Source organism: Podarcis erhardii, assembly GCF_964252035.2.
Source record: "Podarcis erhardii genome assembly, chromosome: Z".
Classification (NCBI taxonomy): Eukaryota; Metazoa; Chordata; class Lepidosauria; order Squamata; family Lacertidae; genus Podarcis; species Podarcis erhardii.
In genome coordinates, this window is record NC_138504.1 from 16,105,715 (window position 1) to 16,130,877 (window position 25,163).

Sequence of the window (25,163 nt, forward strand, 5' to 3'; positions counted from 1 at the left end):
TATAGCTGTATACCTTTGAATGGTATGTAGACAATGATATTTAGAACTTTTTATGGGCATTTTGTGTTTCTACTCTCAAGGCAGTAAATCAGCCCACTGCTTGAAAAGATACAGGAAAGAAAGAGAAAGGAGGGGACAGACAATGTTGAAACAGTAATTTATAATCAGGTTTCCATGTTGTAATCCATTCATTCCTTAAACAAGAGTACTTGCTAACTGGTTGCTATAAAAAACTAAATTTGCAACTAAAGACCTAGATAGCACGTCTAATTCTTCTTAATTCAGTTTATATAATTCCACCTATCACTAAAAGGCTCCAGAGTGGGATGCATATAATACAAAAGTGGAAGAAGAAAATTCAGCAAATAAGCAGCCAAACATTTCCAAACACAAATAAGCATGTAATAAAAATAAATAAATAACTGGCATAGTTCCTTAAACCCTCCCATAGCTTTGTGCAAAAAGGTGTCTTCAACTGCTGTTGAAAGGTAAACAATGTCAGTGCCAGACACAAGTCAGAGGAAGGTCATTCCACAGATGGGGCACAACTGCTAAGGCTGTATCCTGTATCTAGTGCCCTGTGCTTTTCACCTGGTAAGGGAAAAGGTGGACATTCAGTTGTAGTGAGGTGTTTCTTCAGGTATTTGGGTCCCACATTATTTAGAGCTTTCAACACATTGAATTGGGTTAAGAAATAAATAGGCAGCCAGTACTACACTGTTGTTAAATGTAATCAGTTAACCACTATGGCATCTTCATTCTGCGCTAGATATAGATTCTGAGCTATCTTCAAAGTAGTCACAAGTTCGACACTGTTTCACACACTAGCTAAACCTTATAATAGGTACTTGTTGCCACTGATACCACTTGGGCTTCTAGTGACAAAGCTAGTTCTAGAAGTATACCCAAGCTATGCATCTTCATTGAAGGGAAGTGCAGAGCAGGCTATCTGTGCAATATTCAGATGCAATAATCTCTAATCCATAGCGCCATCATCTTGTCAGGATTGAGTTTCAGCTTGATGGCTAATGTCTAGTCTGATACTAATATTTAAATATATTCATATGTTTAAGGCCCATATTTATCCATGTTCAACCATGACACCTTCTAGATGATTGGTAAAACTTTTCCTACTTGAATTTGTCAAATCTTGTTTCTAGAGTCCTCTTTCTTAGTGGCAATCACTCATAAATTAAATGTTAATTATGCATTTGTAAAAACTTCGTATCTCGGCCTGCAATTTCACTGTGAATTCAAATGAGACTTCAGTGCTCTCTGGATCTTTGAAATGTGGTTGACTATTAACCATTCCATTATACAGTGGCTTGAATACTGATATAAATATGTGAAAGAGAAGCTTTATTTGGGTCAGAAATATTTTCAGTCAGTTTTTGAACGTATTGGTAGAGGAATATTGAAGGCACCAGAAACATACGCAACTAATGTTTGCCTGAAACTGTATCTGTTCTTCTATCACTTTTGTATGTGGGGACTGATTAAAAACAAATAATACTAATAATAATTTTATTGTTTATACCCCAACCAACTGGCTGGGTTTTCCCAGCCACTCTGGGCGGCTTCTGGCAAAATATAAAAAATAATAAAATGTCAGACATTAAAATCTTCCCTGAACAGGGCTGCCTTCAGATGTGTTCTAAAAGTTGTGTAATTCTTTATCTCCCTAACATAGAAAACCTGAATAAGTGATATAATTTTTTTTAATGGTGATAACCACAGTAATACATGTAATTCATAAACTTAAAGAGGATATATTGTTTGCAGCTGCCACATTATACAAGGTTTTTTAAAGGCTGAAATTGGAATACATCAAAGACTTTACCCAGTATTTTGTAATGAATGCAGTTCTATTAGAAATTGGAAACTTGTATGCAAGCAATATAGATTGTCTGATTTGTATAGGCAGAAAAAGGTTTAACATCAAGTGAATATGCTATGCCTATTCCCTTATCTGGATAAATGGCTGATGAATATGTATTTTTTTGCACGGGCACATATGGCAAAAGAGAGAAATGTACAAAATAAGATGAAGGATCTGAAATATTTGTGGCAAAAGTAGGTACTTTGAAGTTTTGGATAAATAGCTGAACTATGTGGAATACTTATCTCTTTCCCTGTTTTTTCATGTTTATCCCAGGTGGAGTTTGTGTATTTAATTAAAATGAAGAAGAATATTTACAGGTGTTCTTCTACTATGTTAATTTAAATTCAAGGATAAAGTAGAATTATTCATACAAACTCTCAGTAGAATGCTTCTGGCGGAAGACTTTATATCTATGTAATAAGCAACTCTTTGGACTAAGAATTGTGTTTGCTATGTTCACAGCTGTCTTTCAACAACCAGTGTCTGAAAACTAGTAAAAAGAAACTGGCCTTTTGGTTATGAAGTTTGTTAATGAATCACTTACAGAGGGCTGTTTGCTGAAAGGCCTTAATGTTTGTTAAAATGCCAGGGATCTCTTCTACAGTGGTGCCCCGCAAGACGAATGCCTCGCAAGACGGAAAACTCGCTAGACGAAAGAGTTTTCCGTTTTGGAGGTGCTTTGCAAAACGAATTTCCTATGGGCTTGCTTTGCAAGACGAAAATGTCTTGCGAGTTCCTGCGGGTTTTTTTTCCTTCCCCCCCCTTTTTCTAAGCCGCTTATCCGCTAAGCCGATAAGCCGCTAAAAGCCGCTAAGCCGCTAATAGCGCTAATCCGCTAAGCCGTCAATGGGCTTGCTTCGCAAGACGAAAAAACCGCTAGATGAAGAGAATCGCGGAACAGATTCTTTTCGTCTTGCGAGGTATCACTGTATGTGTATACACAAAAACACAGAGATGCTTAATAGTATTCCCAGTCTGTAAATTGTGCTAATTGTCACAAGTTGATAATGGAGAAGGGAAACTCCAGAGGTTTGATTTCTATAACTCACAACTGGATTTTAATAACAATAAAATGATTATAAAAATAGAGGAATATGTCTCCTCATCTTCTGTTACTCAAAGAGAGTCAAATTTTAAAATATTAATATTCATATTATATCACATTAAGTCAAATAGGTGTTATTTTGGCAGGTTAACATCTAATTGGTGAATCATAAACAGCACTGAATCTGCTATTTTTTGCCCCGGAATTGTTTTGTTTTTTTACTCACTTAAAAAATAAAGGTTCTGGAAAGAGTTGGTTGTAATGATATACATTGCACTTTGTTTAGGTATGCATGAATAATCTGAAGCTGACTCCATCAGGCTGGCTGATGAAGCAACATTATCTCACATGCTTTTGGTTTTGTTCTTATGCTAGCACTGACAAACAGATGCAACTTTACATCAATTATTCTTCTCATTTTTAATGTAGTTTTCGTATCTGGCAGGCTTTGATACAGTAACTTTTGATTTAACTTGATATCACAGTCTAAAAATGAATCCTCCTTGTCCTTAAAAAACAAAACAAAAAACCACCTTGTCAGGATTGTTGGCTTTTATGATTACAGGGAGGATTGGAATGCAGCAGAGACACTTTATTTTCACTGCAGGAGCTGATAAATGTGCAATTTGCATCTCTTCCAGGTGGCATCATATGTATGCAGTTAGATCACACAGCTGTTGACTTAATTGGAAAATGGGTGTGGCTAGCAGGTGCTTTGGAAATCTGGGATGAAGAGCTATTCTCAATTCATCTCGTATTGTATTGTCTTCAGCAGGTTGGGGAATATGGATAATTTCATCAACGGCATCTGATTCCGTATCAGTCTGTCTTCTCCCTCCACCCCTGGCCCGATATTGAGTATTGTCATGTGGAAGATAATAGTGAATATCTGCTTCCATAAAGCCCAAGTGATCACAGTTGTAATATAATTTTCTCTGAGAATACCCTGGATGTAACATTAGAAAATTTCTGTGAAGCTGCTAGAATTTTCTTATTTTTTGTTTCTTGTACATGGGAATTTTACAAAGTTCTGACCATTTGGTAGACTAGTTGTTTATCCTTTTTCTATTTCTCTGTAGAGTCTAAGTCCTTGTAACAAGTTATACGGAATAACTTTGATATATTCTATTGCAACACCCAGAAGAGCCTGCCTTTTGAGTAAATGTCAAAATGGTAATAGTCTTTCATCTTGTATGCTCAGGGACAAAAATGGGGAGTTTTTAGGAAGCTAAATAATTTTAACCGGCTCTGAAAGCCTTTCTTATCTATTGTTATGTAGGAAGGGATGTTGTTGAAGTCTTCCCACAGGAAAGGATACATGCTGACTGTGACTGGGGTGAACAGGGTCCATTGCTTATGAAAGCAGAATTGTATATTGAAGAATTTTGTAAAAAGAGAAATCCTTATTTAAATAGTGTCCAGGTCCACTTTGAATTGTTAAGAAAAAGTCATTGTAAATTGTTGTCTTTATTCATAACAAATGGACATCCGGCTGCAGAAATAAAAATTGCTTAGAAACAGGTCAAGCAGCAGTAAAGATATCACTAATTCTACTATCTTACATTATGTTCCCTAAGTTAATCAAGCCCCACCTATTTAAAGGTTTCAGGTGCATTAATTCTGTGAGAGAAGGTGTGTGTGTGTGTGTGTGTGTGTGTGTGTGTAGAAGTTAAGAAGGAGAAAAAAGAAAAGGGAAAATCTGTATTTATATTCAAGTTTTGATGTAGTCTCTGACTGCTGTTGAAATTTAACTGCCTTTTACAAATACTATTAGCTGGTTTGCTAAACCAAGCCTTGTTTTAGTGAGACCACATAAACATGTAGCCTATGGAGGGGAGCTCACAACTGCTAGTCTTTTTAATGGGAGCAGGTGGCACTGTGGTCTAAACCACTGAGCCTCTTGGGCTTGCTAATCAGAAGGTCGGCAGCTGGAATCCGCATGACGGGGTGAGCTCCCGTTGCTCTGTCCCAGCTTCTGCCAACCTAGCAGTTCGAAAGCACACCAGTGCAAGTAAATAAATAGGTACTGATGTGGCGGGAAGGTAGATGGCATTTCCGTGCCCTCTGGCTTACATCATGGTGTGCCGTTGCACCAGAAGTGGTTTAGTCATGCTGGCCACATGACCCAGAAAGCTGTCTGTGGACAAACGTTGGCTCCCTTGGCCTGAAGTGAGAGGAGCGCTGCACCCCATAGTCACCTTTGACTGGACTTAACCATCCAGACGTCCTTTACCTTTTTTACCTTTAGTCTTTTTTAAAGCAACATTGTGCTAAGCTAAGCTAAACCAAGGTTTGGCTTAGAATGCCACCGAAACTGAGACTTGTGGTTAAACTCTTTCTTCACTAACTATTAGCTATAGCCAATGCTATTTTCCTTTTTTTTAAAAAAAATGTTTAGGTATACTCTCATTTTGACTCAAGAAAATCACCATTTTATAGTTCGAATCGGGTAAAATAAATACAGTAAATGGACAAAAGTACAAAGATTCACAAAATGTTTAGGGGTATGTGTCCCCTTGTGTCCCCCTAGAAAAAAGCACTGGTTATAGCCAATAACAGTTGGGTAGACCAGGATTGGATAGCAATGTTTTTGAGTTATAGCTACCGTCAGTTGTTTGGGTCACGCTAATTACCTTGCTTCAGTGGACATATCCTGCATTCTTCTTTCTGCTTAGTCTTTATTCCTTGTCAGATCTCACCCACCTTCCCTTTCAAGATCAGTACTTGCCACTTCACCATTTTTCAAGTGAAGAATTGCATTTAAACCATCTCTCCATAGCTGCCTTTAAGTATCATGTATGTTAAGAAAATAAACTTCATCAAAATATTCTCAGAGTTACTAGATTTCAGAGGAATCCTGTTAGCATTGAATTCTAGGGAGTTTTTTTTAAGTAGGGGGAACAAAACACCTGGAGGAAAGTTGCTTGGAATGATGAACAGGGGTATTATTTATATATTTCCTTCTTTAAAAAATCATTAAAAGGCTCAGAAAGATTGCTATTGTATTACAAAGTGCTGCATTTGGCCTCTCTTCCATTGTATTGCTTCACAGAGGGCACCTCCCTCCCTTCCTCTTAGGAACAAAATCTTTATTCTCTTTCCCATGAGCTACCTGAAAGAGTCAGAACTGCGCTCTAAGCAAAAGCAGACAGAGCTCCATTCTGATATGACCCAGGAGCAGTTCTGACTGTCACGAACAATTCCTTCCCTGGGGATTTGGTTGCAGTACATCCCTTCAGAATGCATCATTGCCCTTATTGTGTCCCAAACTAAATAGACACTTGTACTAAACAGGCAAGTGTGTGTGTGTGTGTGGAGGGGGAGGCTAGCGGTCACATTGATTTTGTGAAACTTTTCCCATCTATAAAATAGAACTTTAGATATTGACTTCACATACTGCTCCCCCCTAAATTTCAGACACAATTTTTATACAGTTGGAGGAAGCAGGCAATGCTACCATAACTTAGGTATTTAATGGTTCATAAGAATAATACTGTTAAACATCATTGTAGATCACCCTGAATAAAAATTTTTGTTGAAGAGAATTAATGATATTGTATCCTGGCAACCTGACCGGGGTGGGGGTTGAGGAGGGAGAGAAACCACTTAACCACAGCTTGAATAATGTTTAAAGGCTAGTAATTTTAACAAAGACTCTTCTCCTCTCTTATTTTTGAAAGCCAACCATGAAACTGTCTAGAAAAAAATGAAAGTAGAAAGCTATCCATTTTCTATTAATTTCTCTGTATACTACAAATGCTTCAGAATACTTCAACATTTTAATTAAGTGTGGGTAAAATGTTATGACTGAAACAGAAGGTAATAAGCCCACTTGTTAAATCCTCTGCTTCATAAGAACAAGTTTCACGTATTATAAACATGAAGAAATTTAAGTGGTGCTGTACTGACCTCTTGTTCTATATTCCGGCTGCTTTTCTTCAGTTGCATTGTGATTTCATCATTCAGTGTTGAGTGCTGTGTGCCACGTACACTACATGCTGACTTTTCATATCTCTTGAACTTTCCACAACAGAGGGTTCATAAGCACTAAAGTGTTAGTCTATTTTCTAGGATACTCCCTTTAACATCATTCTTTCCGCATGGAGTCATAAACACAAAGGGAAATGACTTTCTGATAGTCAAATATGCATTCAAACCTGGGGGTTCGAACCAGGCAACAATTAATAACATGTAGTAAAGTCTCTTAAAACTGAAACACCTACTTAAGAATGCTACCTTATTTACTAGGCATGAATGCTTAAGCAATTGTAAAACCTACATTGCTTTATGCTTCCCCCATCCCTTTCAGGAGGAATTTCAAAATACTAGGAGGCAAGCATGACCGTGCTGCATCATAATTTTATGAGTGGTGATGATCAGAGGTTTAGTGGTTCATAAGAAGGCCCCCTTTTACTATTTCATTATATCTATTTTTAAAATTAATATATCACCCTTGGGTATGTGGGATGTTAGGGAGGAATAGCACCTCTGGTGGGGGACATGTTGTACCCCCCCCCCCGGGGTAGTTTATCCACCTTTGGTCCCCACCCTGCACTCAGCTCTCACCCGTGGCCCCTAGAAGCAGTCAACATGCAACAGTGGCCACATCCCTGGAAATGGCTTTGACTGGGCGGCTAAACCAGGTGTCTCAAACCTTTGGTGAGTTAAGGACTGGCCCAACTTGCAAAAAAGGGCTCCGGGGGATTGAGTAGACGAGGCCAATAGTTGGTCCAGCAGTTCAGAAGGTGAAATGAGGGGCAGATGGGGCTTGCCAACCTCAAGATGGAACCTTGAGATGGAAGATAACCCATCTCATAGAAGGAAAGCTCCAATCCAAAACCTCTGCTGCCTTATGGCTGTACTCATTCATTAGAAAGGCTTTGGGAGTAACCCCCGAGGAAAAATCTTCTACCAGTCTTTGCAGCCACAGCAGGCACACTCCATTGTCTTTTGAGGTAGACAGATGCCAGCAAAAACAAATACTAGGAATCTCATGGTGGTTTACAGCATAAATATACAAAATAATAATTTTTTAAAATAATAAAAACATGAACTAAACCAAAGCAATCCAGTAACCCTCCCTCCAACAAACAAATTTTAAAGGACATAGAATGTTAATCAGCCAAAAGCTTAGTTGAAGAGGAATGTTTTAGCCTTGCACCTAAATATGTATAATGAAGGTGCCAGGTGAGCCTCCCTAGAGAGAGCATTCCACAAATGGGGAGCAACTGTAGAAAAGGCCTGTTCTTACGTTGCCACATTCTGGATGCTTCATTCATTAGCTCCTGTTCTGCCCCTCATAGTAAACTGTACTGCTCTAGGGTAGGATTAGCAGCATTTTCTAGTGTGCCTTCCCAAAGTAAGTTGTCATATCTTCAAAATGTAAAAGTTCATGATCCTGCCCAATTAATAATTAATGACACATTCAACATGAAAAAGAAGCTTCAGGGGAGGCCAAAATATTTTCTGAAATGCTTCTCTCCAGCTTCAATTTCATACTCGTTTATTGCTGTATTCAGTGAATCTTTCTTCCTATACAGTGGTACCTCGGGTAACAAACACTTCAGGTTACAGACTCCGCTAACCTGGAAGTAATACTTTGGGTTAAGAACTTTGCTCCAGGCTGAGAACAGAAATCCGGCGCTGGATGCGTGGCAGCAGCAGGAGGCCCATTAGCTAAAGTGGTACCTCAGGTTAAGAACGGTTTCAGGTTAAGAACGGACCCCCGGAACAAATTAAGTTTGTAACCAAAGGTACCACTCTATACATAAAAACTGCATCTTCCTATACAGGGATACCTTGGGTTACATACGCTTCAGGTTACATACGCTTCAGGTTACATACAGACTCCGCTAACCCAGAAATAGTACCTCGGGTTAAGAACTTTGCTTCAGGATGAGAACAGAAATCACGCGGTGGTGGTGGTGACAGCAGCAGCAGCAGGTGGCCCCATTAGCTAAAGTGGTGCTTCAGGTTAAGAACAGTTTAAGAACAGTTTCAGGTTAAGAACGGACCTCCGGAACGAATTAAATACTTAACCCGAGGTATACATAAAAAATTAAGGTTGTTGCCATGCTGTGCAGTTCACAGGGGGTGGCTTGTGAACTCCAGCCTGAGGACCAGTAGACAGGAATTGATGAAGCAGCTCTGATGGTTGTTGGCCAAGAGACCCTGTTTAACAGAATGGGGAAAGCCATTCTGTGACTTGTGAAGCACCCAGCCTTAAAAGCACACAAAATTTAACAGAGGGAGGAGAGGTTATTCACAGAGCAGTTTGACAAGCTGCTCTGTGAAGAGCCTCTTCACTTTAAAAGGGGATGAAGCAAGCTGTGAGGGGAGGGAGAAGAGCTTGGGGTAAGCTGTGGGGAAGGCTGGTGGTGGGAGACAGGTGAGGTGGTAGGGAAATGGTCAGATGTGTGGGGAAGGCGTTAGCAGATAGATGAGAAGGGTGATTAGGGAAAGCAGGGGAGGCAGTCTCTAGTAGTAGCATATTTATGCTTGAAAGCTAGCACTTTCTGATAACAGTCATGTCATTACAGAGTCTATGAGGTTTTACTGTATAGTGATGTCACTAAGGGAAATGAAGCTATTTCAATGGGAAGGCATGACTTTCTGAATATGACATTTTCCTCACTTGAATTAGTAGGGCCTTATCACTGGGTCTTTTAAGGTAGGGCCTTTTCATTGTCTCCCATTCAACATCATGGCAAGTGAAGCTGTATCTTTTCCTCTGGGCTTTTGGAGGCAAGAATGAATAGTTCATTGAGGTCAGTGTGTGGTACCTGTTGTGCTCTTATGTTGTCCTCTCTTTATATTGAGTGCACTTTATATGAATTTTAATTGGTTTTAGAAATATGTATTGGTTTGTTTTAAAATGTAGTATACCAACCTAGGGGGACATGGGTGGCGCTGTGGGTTAAACCATCTTGGTTCTCCCCTATATGAAACATGCATAGTAAGATGCCCTAAAACGTTCACAGTACAGATGTTATCTTGATTCCTAAAAGCATATGCTATTAAATAGGTAATGCAAGCCTTTCCAGCCAATTAGATTTGAAAACTTTCTTTTGACTGGAATAGTGATTTAAGACTTTTGTTTATGGGAACAGATAGGCACTGTTTGTTTGCAGCTGTTTTGTAACCCTACAAAAGACGCAGTTAGTGGCAGTGTTAGATCAGTAAGTATTTAACGGTTCACAGTGTGACAAACTTACCTCATGATAACCTGAACTGTCATCCAGAGAATATCAAACTGTATCTTCTTCTGCTGAATGAGAACCAATTTTGGGTGTGTGGGGGTGGGAGGAGGAGGAAGAGGAGTTTGGATTTGATATCCCTCCTTTCACTCCCTTTAAGGGGTCTCAAAGCGGCTCACATTCTCCTTTCCCTTCCTCCCCCACAACACACACTCTGTGAGGTGAGTGGGGCTGAGAGACTTCACAGAAGTGTGACTGGCCCAAGGTCACCCAGCAGCTGCATGTGGAGGAGCGGAGATGCGAACCCGGTTTCCCAGATTACGAGACTACCGCTCTTAACCACTACACCACACTGGGGTGTGTGTGTCATTTCTCTCTGTCTAACCTTACTTGATTATAGAGGTATTCTTCCGTGTTGGCAAAGCAGTTGCTAAAAGTACTTCATATCAGTTTGCTGAATGCATCTCACTATTTCTACTTACGTTTTCATCTATCACAGCTGAATATTTAGTTTCATAAATGTATCCTGTAAAAGAGAGGTGGAAAAACTCTAGTCCATGGGGCTAATTAGGCTCACTAGGTATCCTCATTTGGCTCTCAAGGCTGTTTAAGCCAAGGCCACCCAGATGTCTTATCAGCTGACATCATATGACATCAGCTAAGCCATGCCCACTTGTTTATCAGCTGTCATCAAACAGTGGTGAATTCAAGCCATTGTTGTAAAGAAAAGTTCCTTTGCAGCTGCGGCTTAACATTATTATTATAATTTTGTACCTTATCTCATCATGCTGCTGAGTATTTGATGGGATAAGGTGCCCAATTCAAAAATTCAAACATCACCTAAGCTGAAGTTGTAGCTGCACACTCCCAACTGAACCTTTGTAGCCACAGCTTTACATTGCCTTGACTTTGTTTATTAAATTTATACACCACAGTTCCTCCCAAATTTGTTAGGGGATTGACTGTTGATGTGATTTGAGGAGGGTTGGCTGTATATGGCTGTAGTCTTCCAGCCAAAAGTTGTTCTCCATCTCTGCTGTAAAATTATACCACTGTATAATTTTTTTGCTGTACTTTCCCTTATGAGAGTAGAGTAGTCAAACTGGGAGATAAAAAATGTTGGTTTGTTCATTTGTCCCACTGGGAAAGGAAATTGTTGATGGCCGCAGGTAGACTCTGCCATGAGAGAAATGCTCCCTACCTCGTAACATTATTTTTAAAAAACTAATCCATCCTTCATCAGAACATATGGGGGGCACAACATAAATAGAAATTTAAAATACAGAATCAAATAAAGCATAACAGATAAGCAATACAGTAATAAAGACCAACACAGTGAGACGTCTCTGGATGCATCTTTGATGGGAGGGGGGAGGTTGTTGTTTGGAGCTGATGGCATAGTTCTAGATTAGTATCAACTAGCTTGAATGATCAGACTAGTATTTTTATAGTACTGTTATATTTGAAGATGAAGATTCAGTAAAATTGTGTTAGTCAGTGCAGACAATACTTCTCCCAAAACACGTGCCAATCCATAGGTTAGCAGTACATCACAGAATCTATATCTGGAGGTGACTGCATGTGTGGAAGGACATTGCTCTGCACTCATTTATGATATCCTGGATGATGTGTCTCTTATACTTTTTCATCATAAATCGTGTCAATTCAGTTTCCCTGTTCCTGTAACTAAATTTGTTTGGAAGCTGTTATTGGCATGGGATATTGTAAATCTGAGTTTTGATTCTAAGATCATAGTAATTATAAATGTAAGCTACTATTCTACAAATATCTGACAACTGAATATACATTTTGAACGACTGGATATTCCTGTACCTCAAAAATTGCTATATAAAACAGGCATTTTTGGTTAACAGTTCAATAACCCCTGCCTTTTGCTATATGTGGTCACTGTTGGTGACAATGTTTTGCTTTGTCTTAACGTTAGAAGAATTAAATCATGCAAAGGTAATGTTTAATGGTGTTCAGTAATTGAGTTAATGATCAAGTGTGAGACACAGTAGGTATTGTGCAGCTGTTAATTTTCAAAACCCATGTGTTTCCAGATTTTGGGATGAGCTAATAGTGAAGTTTTGCTTAATTAAGTCTCTGAACCATTACATTCTTGTGGGTTTTCCTTTTCACCAGAACAATTGGATGCATTTAATTTCCTTCAAATTTTTGGCTTACCTTGGTTAATGTCATTGTTTCTTGTGCGGGCACCAAGCAGGTGTCATAATAAAATTATCCTTTCAGGGGAATACATTAGTTTACAGGTGTAGGCAATGCAACAATAGATCCATCTCTCGGCTGTACATGCAGTACATAGCATTAAGAGTACAATGGAAAACAAACTCTTACAGCATGTTGCATCAGCTTTTCTTCTCCTGCTTTGATAAACAAATACGTTATTGCTCACAAAATAGATCACGGTATTAAATGAAAACAAAATATTGGTTGCTTACCAACAGGTTTAATTTAGATCCTGTATTTGATTTGTTTTTTTAAGCATTTAACTCTGACTTTACCGACACCTGAACCGTTTTTCATTTCTCTTGACCATGTTCCAATTAATGTGTGGCCTCATTGAAAAAATAACATAGGGATTGGCATTGCCTGGTTGCAACCAGTAGGAGGCTCTGATGTGCTGAAGAAATTGTGATAACACTTTCATTCTCTCAAATCACTGATGTAGATGGGCAAGGGCAATAGAGCTACCTACACATCAGCTTTAGACAGTGCCTGTTGGATTTGCTCTGAAGCAGTTCATTAATCAATTTTAGCAATGACATTTTTTTTTATTCCACAACAAAGTTGAAATGTCACTGTTCATGTTTCATGCAGGTTTTCACCATGCACATGATGGGTTGATCTCTGTTTATTAATGGAAATTCTTAAGTTTAACATAAAAAGCACAGCCATGGAAATATTGTGAAAGTTTAAACAGTTTGGGTGTAGAAGCTTTGCTTCTGTTAGGTCTGCACATACTGATAAATGTCCCCTTTGTTTAGCAGTTAAAAAGCCTGTCGAGAATACAGAAGAAAAGAAGGTGTCTCTGCCTAAGAAAAGAGTTAAAGAGCTACGGATATTGGATGGGAAGACTGCACAGAATTTGTGTATGTAATAGGTTTTTCATCTTGCACAGTCCTTGTCTGAGCCTAAACCTTAAGGGTTTTAAAAAACTTTGTGAGACCTTTCTGTTGTCATTCATTTGATAGTTAGAAAGAAATGTCTTAATGTAGAAACTGTTGCCTGACAAGCATCGCTGTCTTCATTAGCTGTGGCTCCTTGGACTGCATGAAATTTGAGGTATTAGCTAATTTTATCTGGGAGACTGTGACTCTGGACATCAGCAGTAGATGAAATTATGTTCAAGAGTACTCTGATTCAATAAGGTAATGATGGAGTGACCTGTTTCATAGTTAGGTCAAACTTGAATGCCTAGGAGAAAGAACACTCCTGTATACTTATGCCTCTCCACACTTACCAGAGCCAAGAATGTTCCTGTGCTGTTGACCATAAACAGTGTCTGAGGACACTGATGTAACAACAAAGGTATTATTTAAGAGGCGTGGAAGTCATTTGCAATCCTAGAGTTGTCATAGAGCTGGTTCCTCTTTCATCAGGACCCGTATTTAGTTTATTTAATCAGAGTGATGCATCTTTGTACTATAACACGGGTAGCACTGTGGTCTAAACCACTGAGCCTCTTGGGCTTGCTGATTGGAAGGTCAGCAGTTCAGATCAATGTGACAGGGTGAGCCCCCGTTGCTCCGCTCCTAGCTTCTGCTAACCTAGCAGTTCGAAAGCATACCAATGCAAGTAGATAAATAGGTGACAGGAAGGTAAATGGCGTTTCTGTGTACTCTGGCACTCATCACAGTCCCCCGTGTATCAGTAGCAGTTTATTCATGCTGGAAAGCTGACACGGAAAGCTGTCTGTGGACAAATGCGCGGCCTGAAAAGTGAGATGTGCACCGCACCCCATAGTCATCTTTGACTGGACTTAACCGTCCGTCTTTTACCTGTTACTATAAGGTCATGTTTTTCTCCACCAGGCCTCACCCCCACTCCAAGATTTAATCTGGCCTGACACGAGCATTTAGAGTTTACTTAAATGCAGAAGCCTCACTTGTGTGTAGATGAGTTTATTCCCATGTTGGTGTGCACAGTGGATTAATACTTAGTGTCTCACCATAAACCCTACTGCCCCTTCCTCAAACAAAAGCCTATGCTGTAATCCTATGCCCACTTTATGTGGGAGACATGCCTAAATACCAATCATACTTAAGGTATTTTTTTTTATTGAAATGATTTTTGTTGTTGTTTAATTGATGCTTTTCCAATGACAATTTTAACGTAACAATACAAAGTAAAAGTCATTTCCATTTGACAGTAGACTCTGAAATAGTGGTGTTTCATTTCAGCAATTTTCCTGGGATCTTTCCGTATGCCTTATGAAGAAATAAAATATATTATTCTAGAAGTGGATGAATTAAAACTGAGTGAAGCACTGATTCAGGTAAGTTAACATAGCATCTCTTAGAATCACAGTTTAAATCATCAGAATGATAACCTATTCAATTATCCATATCTTGGTAACATGTTCTTATTTTTATTATGTACTTTGTGGTATTATTCTGTATTTTTATGCTGTGAACCACTCTCAGATCTTTGGATAAAGGGTGGCATACAAATATAATAAATAAAATAATAATTAGTAATAAATATTCACCATAGTGTGGTATGGGGTTAATGACGTCACATACACCAGGGGTTGCCAATGTAGTGCCTTTCAGAAGCTGTAGAACTACTATTCCCATCATTCCTGGCCATTAGTGATGTTGGCTAAGACTAGTGAGAGTTAGAATCCAATTAGTATTTCTGCCATGGTATCTATATGAATAATAAATATCTGGGGGACACCACATTGGCTACCCCTGACATACCTGCTATAGGGAAACTGATTCAGAACGGAGCTGCTTGTAAACTTTAAATGTCTTAAATTAACACTATGATTGACCTAGATGTGTGCTCCACTTGAACCACTGTGTTGCCATTTGTAAATTTTGAAATATTAATTCACAGTGTTCATTTGAACTACATCAGAGGTGGGTAATCTATAAACCTCCAGATGTTGTTGGATTCCAACTCCCATTTGGCCCAGCCAGCATGGGCAATAATTTGGCATGGTGGGAGTCGGAGTCCAGTAATATCTGAAGGCCCCCAGGTTCTCCACTCCAAATGCTTTCTTCACTCTTTCTGGAAAGCCTAGGACTGTTTTAAATAGGTTGTGTCCAACTAAGTTCTGCTCAAGTTCTATACAAATCGCCCAACGATCCTTTTAGGAACAAATTTACAGATTAGATTGCTAATTTTATTTTAGTGGGCACTCATGTTTCAAGTTAAAAATATCTCCTCTTTGTTTGAGACCTCATCATATGAGGCAATTGGGGCAGTTAATTATCCTTTTAAAATTCGTAAACCTTCTGTTAATCTTACATTTCGTTCTATACCTGCCCCCAGTTTCTGATGCTTATGATGAGAGTTAAATGCAGAAGCCTCCCCTTGCATGCAGCCAGTAGATGTGCCTGCTCATTTAAAGATAATTTCAGGATGATTATGCAAGCATAAGCCTCAAAATGATTGGCTCCTGTGGCTTGCAAATGTCCCAAGTCAAAGGATACAAGCATAACCCCCCCCCCCCCAGCAATTTGGTGGAGGAAGTAGAGGGGTTAGAAAACATGATGGGGGCTCCCCCCCCTCTTCTCCTTGATGCTTTTTTTTCAGAGGAGAGTGCAGGAAAGAGAATCTTTCATATTTAAATACTGGACTGCCAGACGACTTTCCTTGTGTTTTAGAAATAAATTTATGGAGGTTCAGAAATCTTAGTGGGAGGCAACATGCTACACAATAAGAACTATTTCCAAATTGTCATCATGTTGGGATTCCTAGTCTCCTTAAAATAAATAAATGAATGGTCCACAGGCCTTCACATATAAAGTTCCAGACAATAAAGTGAAAGGCAGCTGACTGCAAAACCCACTAACAATACATTGTTATTGCTAAAAATTAGAACAAAAAATAACCAATTTGGCTTAACTATTCAGCAGAAGTTGCTTATTTTTTTAAGGAAGCTTGAAATACAAGCTTTGTAACTAAATCAGTTATATAAGATTAGGTCTGTTTTCATTTAACACAAATCCAGAGTTATTGGCTTATCATTTATTTATTTATTTTGCAAAAGGGTAGCATGTGGTCTGATAGCTTTCATCTTACTCCTTCCCTGGCATGAGCAGGATAAAGAATGAAGCCTTGGTTTCATATTATATCTGAACCAGGGATAAATAAGTGAGCAGCAAACCATTATTTAAGGTTCGTTAGCGATTGCATGCTAGACATGTCAAAAAGGGCAGGGCCAAAACCATCCTAACACATCCATCTATCCATTCATATAAACATACAACCCAACATGCAATACATTACGCAGAGAGAGAGAGTGACTTAATGAGATGTTTTGAAGCTTCTTGTTTGAGACAAGAAATGTATGCATTCATATGAACATACAACCCAACATGCAGTACATTACACACAGAGAGAGAGTGCAGATCACACACACAAAAAATAAGATTTGGCATAAGGCAGCCTCCTGTGCTGTCTATACCAGTAGATTTAACTAAGAATCATAGGTATAATAATTGGGAGTATATTGATAACAACTTCTGTATGTCATATATCCTTAAATTTGTTAAGTATCCAATCTGGGTACATTATGATGGGTTTTATAATGAAAAATCCATGTGTGACCAAGGCTTGAGTGACTTAATGAGATGTTTTGAGACAAGAAAGAAAGGTTACATTTTTGTATGCAAGAAAAGGCACCGTGGTTCAATATCTTCACTTAACTAACCTTTAAGTGTGCAATTAACATTTAAAGAAAATAAAAGTTTGTGGAATACTGTTGAATAATTGCAAAAATGTGGAAAGTAGTTAAATGTCTCAGTTCTGTTTAACAGACAGTTTTTTTAACATCACAGTGCTGACATGCCATAAAATTAGAGCTATGAGGCATGAACGATTGAATACAAAGTGTTTTAATGCTGTCACAAACACTTTCTTTTGACTATCCTGTCTAAAACTGGATCAGTAAGGTGCCACTTGAAATGTGATTCTATGCAAAATATTGTACTGTTCTGTTATGCTGTGAATGTGTTAGCGGGTGCATGTATGGTATGTATTAAAATTAGAACTGGGGACAACTGTCATACCTTCATCGTAATGAAGGCTGCTTGTTAATCCAAGGTTGGTATTTTTTGTTTGCCTTCTGCATAGTTTTATAAACTAGCCTGCAGTCTAATGACATTTCCATCTAGCATTTACATATGGAAACAGGGAAACTTCCTTGGAATATTTTGCAACATAAGGTGTAAACAAAACTCACTCAATTCTGATCAATGTCAGAATCAGATGTTCTTAAGAACAGTTTAACTTTATACATACAGCTCCAATAGCTGTTCACACTGAAATGGAAATAGAAAAAATAAATCTGGGTAGCATTTGGTGAAATGTTAGGTTATGGTGGTTGACTCTGATAAAGTGATTTTGCTACCTCTTGCAACTTTGTGGTGAAGGAGTCCCTTGCTCCAATAAATGGTAGTAAGAAAATACACCATGCTTTAGCAGGTGATGGCGAACTACATTTTCACCACTATTTAGAAGAATGCTTTGCCACAACAGGATTGCAGTGGAAAGAAAATTCAGTGAATGCCACATTAAAATGATCATAAAAATATTCAAAAAACTATTTTGAGTTTCTCCACAAACTTTGATAGCCTCTACAAACAGCACATGTGTATTTGAACATGTCTATGTGGCAAATCCATGTGTGACCAAGGACAGAGAAACAACAAATGTTTGTAAATATAGTGTGGGCACAGAGCCAGACATGCTCTTCAGGGCATGTTCACTGTGTATGTGCAGTTGGAAAGTTACAATTAATACTGAAAAACGAATATTAATCTGGTTTTAACTAAACGTAAATGCATACCTCCCCTACCATATTCCACCAGTCCTTGTCATGCAAAGCGTAAAAGTGTTCCTGTGGTTTTTTGCTTTTAGTTTATAGTCCTGAGAGAAAGGCCTGTGATTCATTAGGAATGTGCATTGGCTTTGTGTGTACCCCAATAACAAGACAAAATGGAATGATTTATGGCAGACTCTTATATTCTTGAGTTGAATTGCACTACTAAAAAGGCATGTTGAGGCGGATCAGGGAATTCCTCTACATCTTTTCTTTTCTGAGAAATGAAACCAACATATTGGGGAAACACACAGAGCTCCAAAGGGGAGAGGTGCTGAGAAAAAGGGAGAAGGTGGAGATATTTCCTTTTGGTAGATAGATCACACTATTAATTTCAATTTTTCAATTCAGTTGTCGTTAGTGTTTGCTTTGAGAACGGGGTGTGAACAGTGGAGTCACACCATTGGGGTTGCCTGTTACTTTCCCAATCATTTTTTCTCCTGAAAAACAATTTTAAGATTTTATTCATTGAGAGTGCTTCCAGGAACATGGAGGGTACCTTAATTATATAGTTTTCAGACACGCTGAAGACTTACCTCTTTACCCTGGCTTTTGACACTTGAAGTCTATGTTTTTAGGACCCACCTTATTTTTATTTTTTGATTATAGATTTTTAAAATTGTTTTTAATGCTGTAATCTTACAGTGAAGGTTAGGTGATAACATAATTATCAGCAACAACAACAATTATGTGGGGCGATGCCTGTATGGGACAGCTGCATATTCCTGCATTGCAGGGGGGTGGACTAGATGATCCTCAGAGTCCATTCCAGTTCTACAATTCTGTGATTCTATGACTGTTACATAAAGTAAATTTGCCTAAAACAATAGTCCCTGGACCTAGGTTAAGGTTTTATACAGAATCATAGAATTGTATAGTTTGGAGTGACCCTGAGGATCATCTATGTATCTTTATTACAGAACTTTCCAAACGGTGTGTCGGCTGCAGTGTGTGGGTGTGTTGTGCAAATGCTTCCCGTAAGCCTCCCAGGGCTGGAAAGGGGTTAGTTTAACCTCTGGTTTGCTAGTAAAACTGAATTACTGTGTTGCAAAATGATGCATGTTTAAAAGGTGTGTCACCAACATGAAAAGTTTGGAAAGCTCTGCTTTATTAAGTTGAAGCTAGTGATGTTAAATTCTTGAGAACAATCTTTTGGAGAATAGTCTCAATTAATGATAATATTAGAGAATTTTCATTTAAAATAGGAGAATATTCATTTTATTGCATTGAAAATGATATAATTAGTTAATATACATGTTTATTCATGGGCAAACTTGTTCAGATGGCAATCCAAAAATGGAACGATACTTTTAATCAATGGGGCAATGCAGTGAATTCACATTCTTTGATTTTTTGCACCAAACTTGAAAATTCAACGTGAATGACTCACGTTAATCACTTAGCCTGCCACTAACCATATATTTACCATCAACTTTGAATTCTAATTATGTATGAAATGTAGCTTTTAAAGTAGAAGGAATATTAAAAAAAACACTGATTGACAGTGTGGATGGGATCATTAAAGCTACTTTCTGTAAAAAATAAATAAATCACACTGTATGGCCAAGGGTATAGAATTGCAAAGAATAAGGTCACACCAAAATAGAAAAAAAGGCTATTACATATACAAATTGAATGAATAGCATTTTTAAAACTAAAAAATAAAATAAAATGTTTTCTGTAGCTCACATTTCAGAACTGCCAATGGGGAATGACACAATGCCCAGTAATGTAACTGGATCAAAAAAAAAAAAATCATTATTCATTACTTACACTGGCAATATCACAGTTTGACTGATTGTTTATTAGATTTTTTAAATGTGGGTTGTAAAACTGGTTCTTACATTAGAATTTACAGTTTGTGGATAATTTTCTAACGGAAAATATGCTCAAGAATATTCTCATCTCACATCGCTAGTTGAAGCATAATAAATCTATATCTATATCATCTATACCTATGATTAATAAATATAAAAATAATTCTTATTTCTGTTTGTGTCACTAGAATTTGGTAAAGAACCTCCCTGAACCGAAAGAGCTCAGTGCCTTAGCCGAGTTAAAGAATGAGTATGATGATCTCTGTGAGCCAGAACAATTTGGAGTTGTGGTAAGTTCTGTTTCATAAATTCAACCTGTAATTGATGTCCACTGTGCATTTTGGCAAGTTTACCAAAGATTTCTGAGAACATCTCTTTAAAAATAGTAGCTGCTTTTTTATTAGTGCATACCGTATTTTGCCCCCCATAGGACGCACCGGCCCATAGGACGCACCTAGTTTTTTGGGGGGAAAATACAGAAAAAAAATAATATTTCCCCCCCCCCCCAGGTGTGGGGCTGGAAGAACCAGGTCGGGGAACAGCGGGAAGGCGCGCTCCGCCTCCCCCGCTGTCCCCGGAGCTTGTGGGGCTGGCGATGGGGAGAAGTACGCTGAGCCCAGGACTGGAGGCAGCTCTGCACAGCCATCGGGAGCCGGGCGGGACTTCGCGCCCCGCTCCCGATGGCCGCGCAGAGCTGCGCTGAGCCCGGGACTGCAGGCAGCTCTGTGCAGCCATCGGGAGCCGGGCGGGACTTCGCGCCCTGCTCCCGATGGCCACGCAGAGCTGCGCTGAGCCTGGGACTGCAGGCAGCTCTGTGCAACCCTCGGAGCCGGTCTCCCGAGGGTTGCGCAGAGCTTCCTGAAGCCTGGAGAGCGAGAGGGGTAGGTGCGCACCGATCCCTCTTGCTCTCCAGGCTTCAGCGAAAGCCTGCATTCGCCCCATAGGACGCACACACATTTCCCCTTCATTTTTGGAGGCGAAAAAGTGCGTCCTATAGGGCGAAAAATACGGTAGCTATATGCTGTCTTAATAATACAGCTGTACCATAAAATGGTCATTAGGCTGGTTGCCACCCTTCCTGCTACTGATGATGAGAGCATGCAGAAAAGAATTTCTGCCAATCATCTTACCACATGGACAGAGTAAACTTATACTCTACCCAAAATGGCTCAAAATAATAAATTCATCCCCAAAATTATCCCCTTTAAAAACATTTGTTAAAGTCTATCTAAATAACATACATATATGTGCAATAATATGCTAGCCAACAGCAGCAATGCATGTGCTCTTTCTAGTCGCATCAGCTTTCAAAATTGTTTTCTGAAGCAGTATTGTGCTCACAAATATCTAAAACAATAGAATATCTTATTGCTATCTGGTTCATTTGAAAGGTGCCTTGCAGTGGCAAATGGCCTACGCCTTTTTACCTACTGGCCACAATGTAGATCTAAAATAATGTTACATTTTGACTAAGTGGCTTCTATGCAAGTCATGCATTGATAAAAGTAGATATTTTGCTCCTTGTGTAATCGCTTCTGAAGTTCTACATTCAAGGTCTTGTAGCACAGTAGTATGCCCACATGGCATTTGTTTATGAGATTTATAAACTTTCGCTTAAAAACCCCAGGACAGTATGCATAAATAATTAAAACAGAATTAATTGTGACATAGTATAATACCACATATCAGACACAAAAAAGTAATCTCTAAAGCTATCAACACCTAATACCTATGATCACAGAAGCAGGCAATAAAGACTAACTGGCATAATGTTATCCCTTCCAAAGACCTGAACAAATAAATGCATCTTCCTCTGCTAATGAAATGTGGTGCTAGACTCAGCTTGGAAGACAGTTTGTTCCAGAGATAAAGCACTGCTTCAGAGAAAGTACTCTCACATTTTGCATCCTCATAACTTTCATCAGGTGAAGGAATCTCAAGTAGAACTTCCCCTGTCAATCTTAGCACAAAGGATTTTGTGTCTAGTCATTGAAAAGAACCAATGTGTAGAGTGGCTAAAATGCTGAGAAGGCCAAATTTAATTCCAGCTCATCCCTGGTGATCAGAGGGTGGCATTGGGCAGTCACTTTCTCAAAGCCAAACCACCCTGACATGTTTGTTTTCAGGATAAAATATTCTAACCCTGTGAGTGCTGCTCTAGGTTCCTTGGAGAAAGGGCAATAGTGACATGTGAGAAATCCTAAAAAAACATTTGACTGTCTTTATATATCACATTTCTTTAAACATTGAGGACAACTGGATTCATTATGATTAAAATACTGTGCATTTGAAGCTGTGATTAACAGCCAAGAACTGACAAGGTAACAGCAACATCCTTCAACTTGGGCCACTTCTTTGTATTAACAATTTGTTATACTATACAACCCCCTCCCACATACATGTGATTGACTCATGTGTGACCGTGTATATATGCAGTGCTGGTAAGTAAGTAGATAGATAGATAGATAGATAGATAGATAGATAGATAGATAGAAAGATTCAAAACAGGAAATGATGGAAGAGAACTGGAGAGTCATTGTGGCTTGCAAGGAGACCCCAGAACCCAAAGAGGAATTCAGTGAAAGCGGAGGAAGCTCTAAAGTGACAGGAGATACAGTGGGGCTTGTTTTGGCTGCTCAGCCTCCCAGCCTAGCAGCTGATGTGCAGCAGCAGCAGTAGCAGCAGCAGTCATTTTTCTGCACAGCTTCTAGCCAGCCCCGCTTCAACCATGGTTGAAGAGGGAGTTGTGTGGAAAGAGCATGGGAGGGAGAGCTGGAGAGCAGAAAAAAGTGAATGTTTAGAGGCTTTTTAGGGGGTATTCCCCACAGTCACGTGAATATTTTTTCCTAAAAAGCATTGGTTCAGTTTTTGTTTTTTTAGCATAGATGTCATTTAAGCTTCAATTACATCTTTTAGTACGTTTCCAAGCACAATTCAAAGTGTTGGTGTTGACCTTTAAAGCCCTAAACGGCCTCGGCCCAGTATACCTAAAGGAGCGTCTCCACCCCCATTGTTCTGCCCGGACGCTGAGGTCCAGCACCAAGGGCCTTCTGGCGGTTCCCTCACTGCAAGAAGCAAAGCTACAGGGAACCAGACAGAGGGCCTTCTCCACAGTAGCACCTGTCCTGTGGAACGCCCTCCCATCAGATGTTAAAGAGATAAACAACTACCTGACATTTAGAAGACATCTGAAGGCAGCCCTGTTCAGGGAAGTTTTTAATGTGTGACATTTTAATGTATTTTTAATCTTTGTTGGAAGCCTCCCAGAGTGGGCAGGGTTCAAATAAATAGATAGATAGATAGATAGATAGATAGATAGATAGATAGATAGACAGACTCCTGAGGTGTCCACTTCTGCTGTTACTTTGGTGCAAAGTAGATTTCACAGACACTTTTGTTCTTTATGACCTGTAGTACAAGCAAAAGCATTGGATAAAATTCCTGGTTGTTTAAAACTATATGTTAGGTTGATTACTATAGTTGACCAAGTAATAATCCATTTACGTAGCATGTGAACATTACTTACTTCTGGGTGAAGCCACCTTCAGTTCCTAAACATGTGAATTAAGTTTTAAGATTAGGTTGAGGTGGTGTTCCTAGGAGAAGGGGGAATTGTTATTGTGTATATTTGAAAATCCATACTTGAAACAACCCGAAAACACCCAAATCCATTATCCTTGCACATATCAGAAGTAATTCTGCTGGATTGAATAAAGATTTACCTGGCTGTAGATCACTGAACATAGACTTCATAAAGTGATTTTGAACTAAATGTTTTGCCTAAGGCTGTGCTTTTTATTTTCAGCATACATTCTGACTCCTTCTCTGCCTTTATATTACAATATAATCTGTTTGCTTTGTGTAAAATTTCATTCAAATGCTCCTTTTCAGGAAACTGTGAAGCTTCAATCAAAAGCTATTTCCACCCTTTTCTACCTACTATAGATAGATGCTCACTTGTTTTATATCTTTATTTTTGAAACGTATTCATGGTAGCTAAGCCTTCCACAGCTCTTCCCTATTTTAAACAATAAATTAATCTTAGCATAATATCTCATTGTCCTTCTTAAGGCTTATCCCGATTTTGAATAGCTGCTTTTTTCCTATATTTGTTTTGGGAAGAGAGTGTTACTATCAAACTACATGTTATATACATATGTGGGAATTTAACCTCCAATGCCTTCTTTTAAAGGAGAATTACTTCAAAGGGGGAATCAAGAAAGAAGTATGGTGAGAAGGCCATACTATTCACACACACCCTTTTGGTTGGCTATACACTAATTAATTGCAATAGAGCTCAATGTCATGGCTTTTCTGTCTGTAGGATTTACAATATATGTTTGAAAAGCCACTTCATTTATAACATTGCATTGTCATTGAGTATTCACAGTTTTCTATTGTATTGAGCATGTTTTAGGAACTCTTTGCCAAGCTGTATCAAAATAGGTGTATATACACCTAGTGTATAACTGTACATGGGTGTTCTCTTTTCCTCTCTGTAAGAGGGAGAAATCAATTCTGTGCACATACTTCTGACATTGAAGCATTAGGTTCTAATATAAAATCTGTTTAACTTGACAGTGTATGGAGATTTCTCCTGTTCAGGTGGCAATTATAGATCATAGCTTGGCTAAAAGACCTCTTGCTATAATAATCTGGATACTGCTATTAAGAACAGGTTAAGTAAGAAGAGGATGATTGAAAGGCTGCCTTCTATTTGAAGTTTTTCTTTTCAGAATGTGTATACCTATTTGCATATACAAATTAGGTAAGTTAATTATTAATATAAGGTTTTAATTGGATAATCAATATACCCATCAAACCTAATAAAGGTCAGAATTAGATGTTTAAAATTCATTTAGAAAAGTCACACTTTGTAATTAGGTTACTTATTATAACACACTAATTAGCTTAATATTCTTATTTGTGCATGAAAATTGGAGCATCACATTTTCATTTAGATGAAGCATTAAGATGAATTATATATTCTAATGAACTACAGTTTTTTGGAGTTATATCTTAGAATCAAATGAAGTTTCACATCTAATATGAGTGAGATGAAATTTAATGACAGATAGCAAAGAGGAATTTCCAGTCTTTGCTGCCACAGTGTGCTATTGTACGCCTGTGAGATTAAAAACTCACC

General features: G+C 38.6%; 1 protein-coding gene across 7 annotated transcripts in view; it reads left to right on the top strand.

Moving 5' to 3' along the window:
- DIAPH2 (diaphanous related formin 2) overlaps window positions 1-25,163 on the top strand; it is a 358,462-nt gene that overhangs the window by 110,963 nt on the left and 222,336 nt on the right. For 4 of the 7 annotated variants that reach the window (XM_081847906.1, XM_081847902.1, XM_081847904.1 and 1 more), the window contains 3 exons: window positions 13,132-13,236; window positions 14,548-14,642; window positions 20,206-20,307. In XM_081847906.1, coding sequence (XP_081704032.1) covers window positions 13,132-13,236; window positions 14,548-14,642; window positions 20,206-20,307 — 302 coding nt within the window. The remainder of the gene's footprint in view (window positions 1-13,131; window positions 13,237-14,547; window positions 14,643-20,205; window positions 20,308-25,163) is intronic. The other 3 variants (XM_081847907.1, XM_081847908.1, XM_081847903.1) reach the window with 1 other exon arrangement.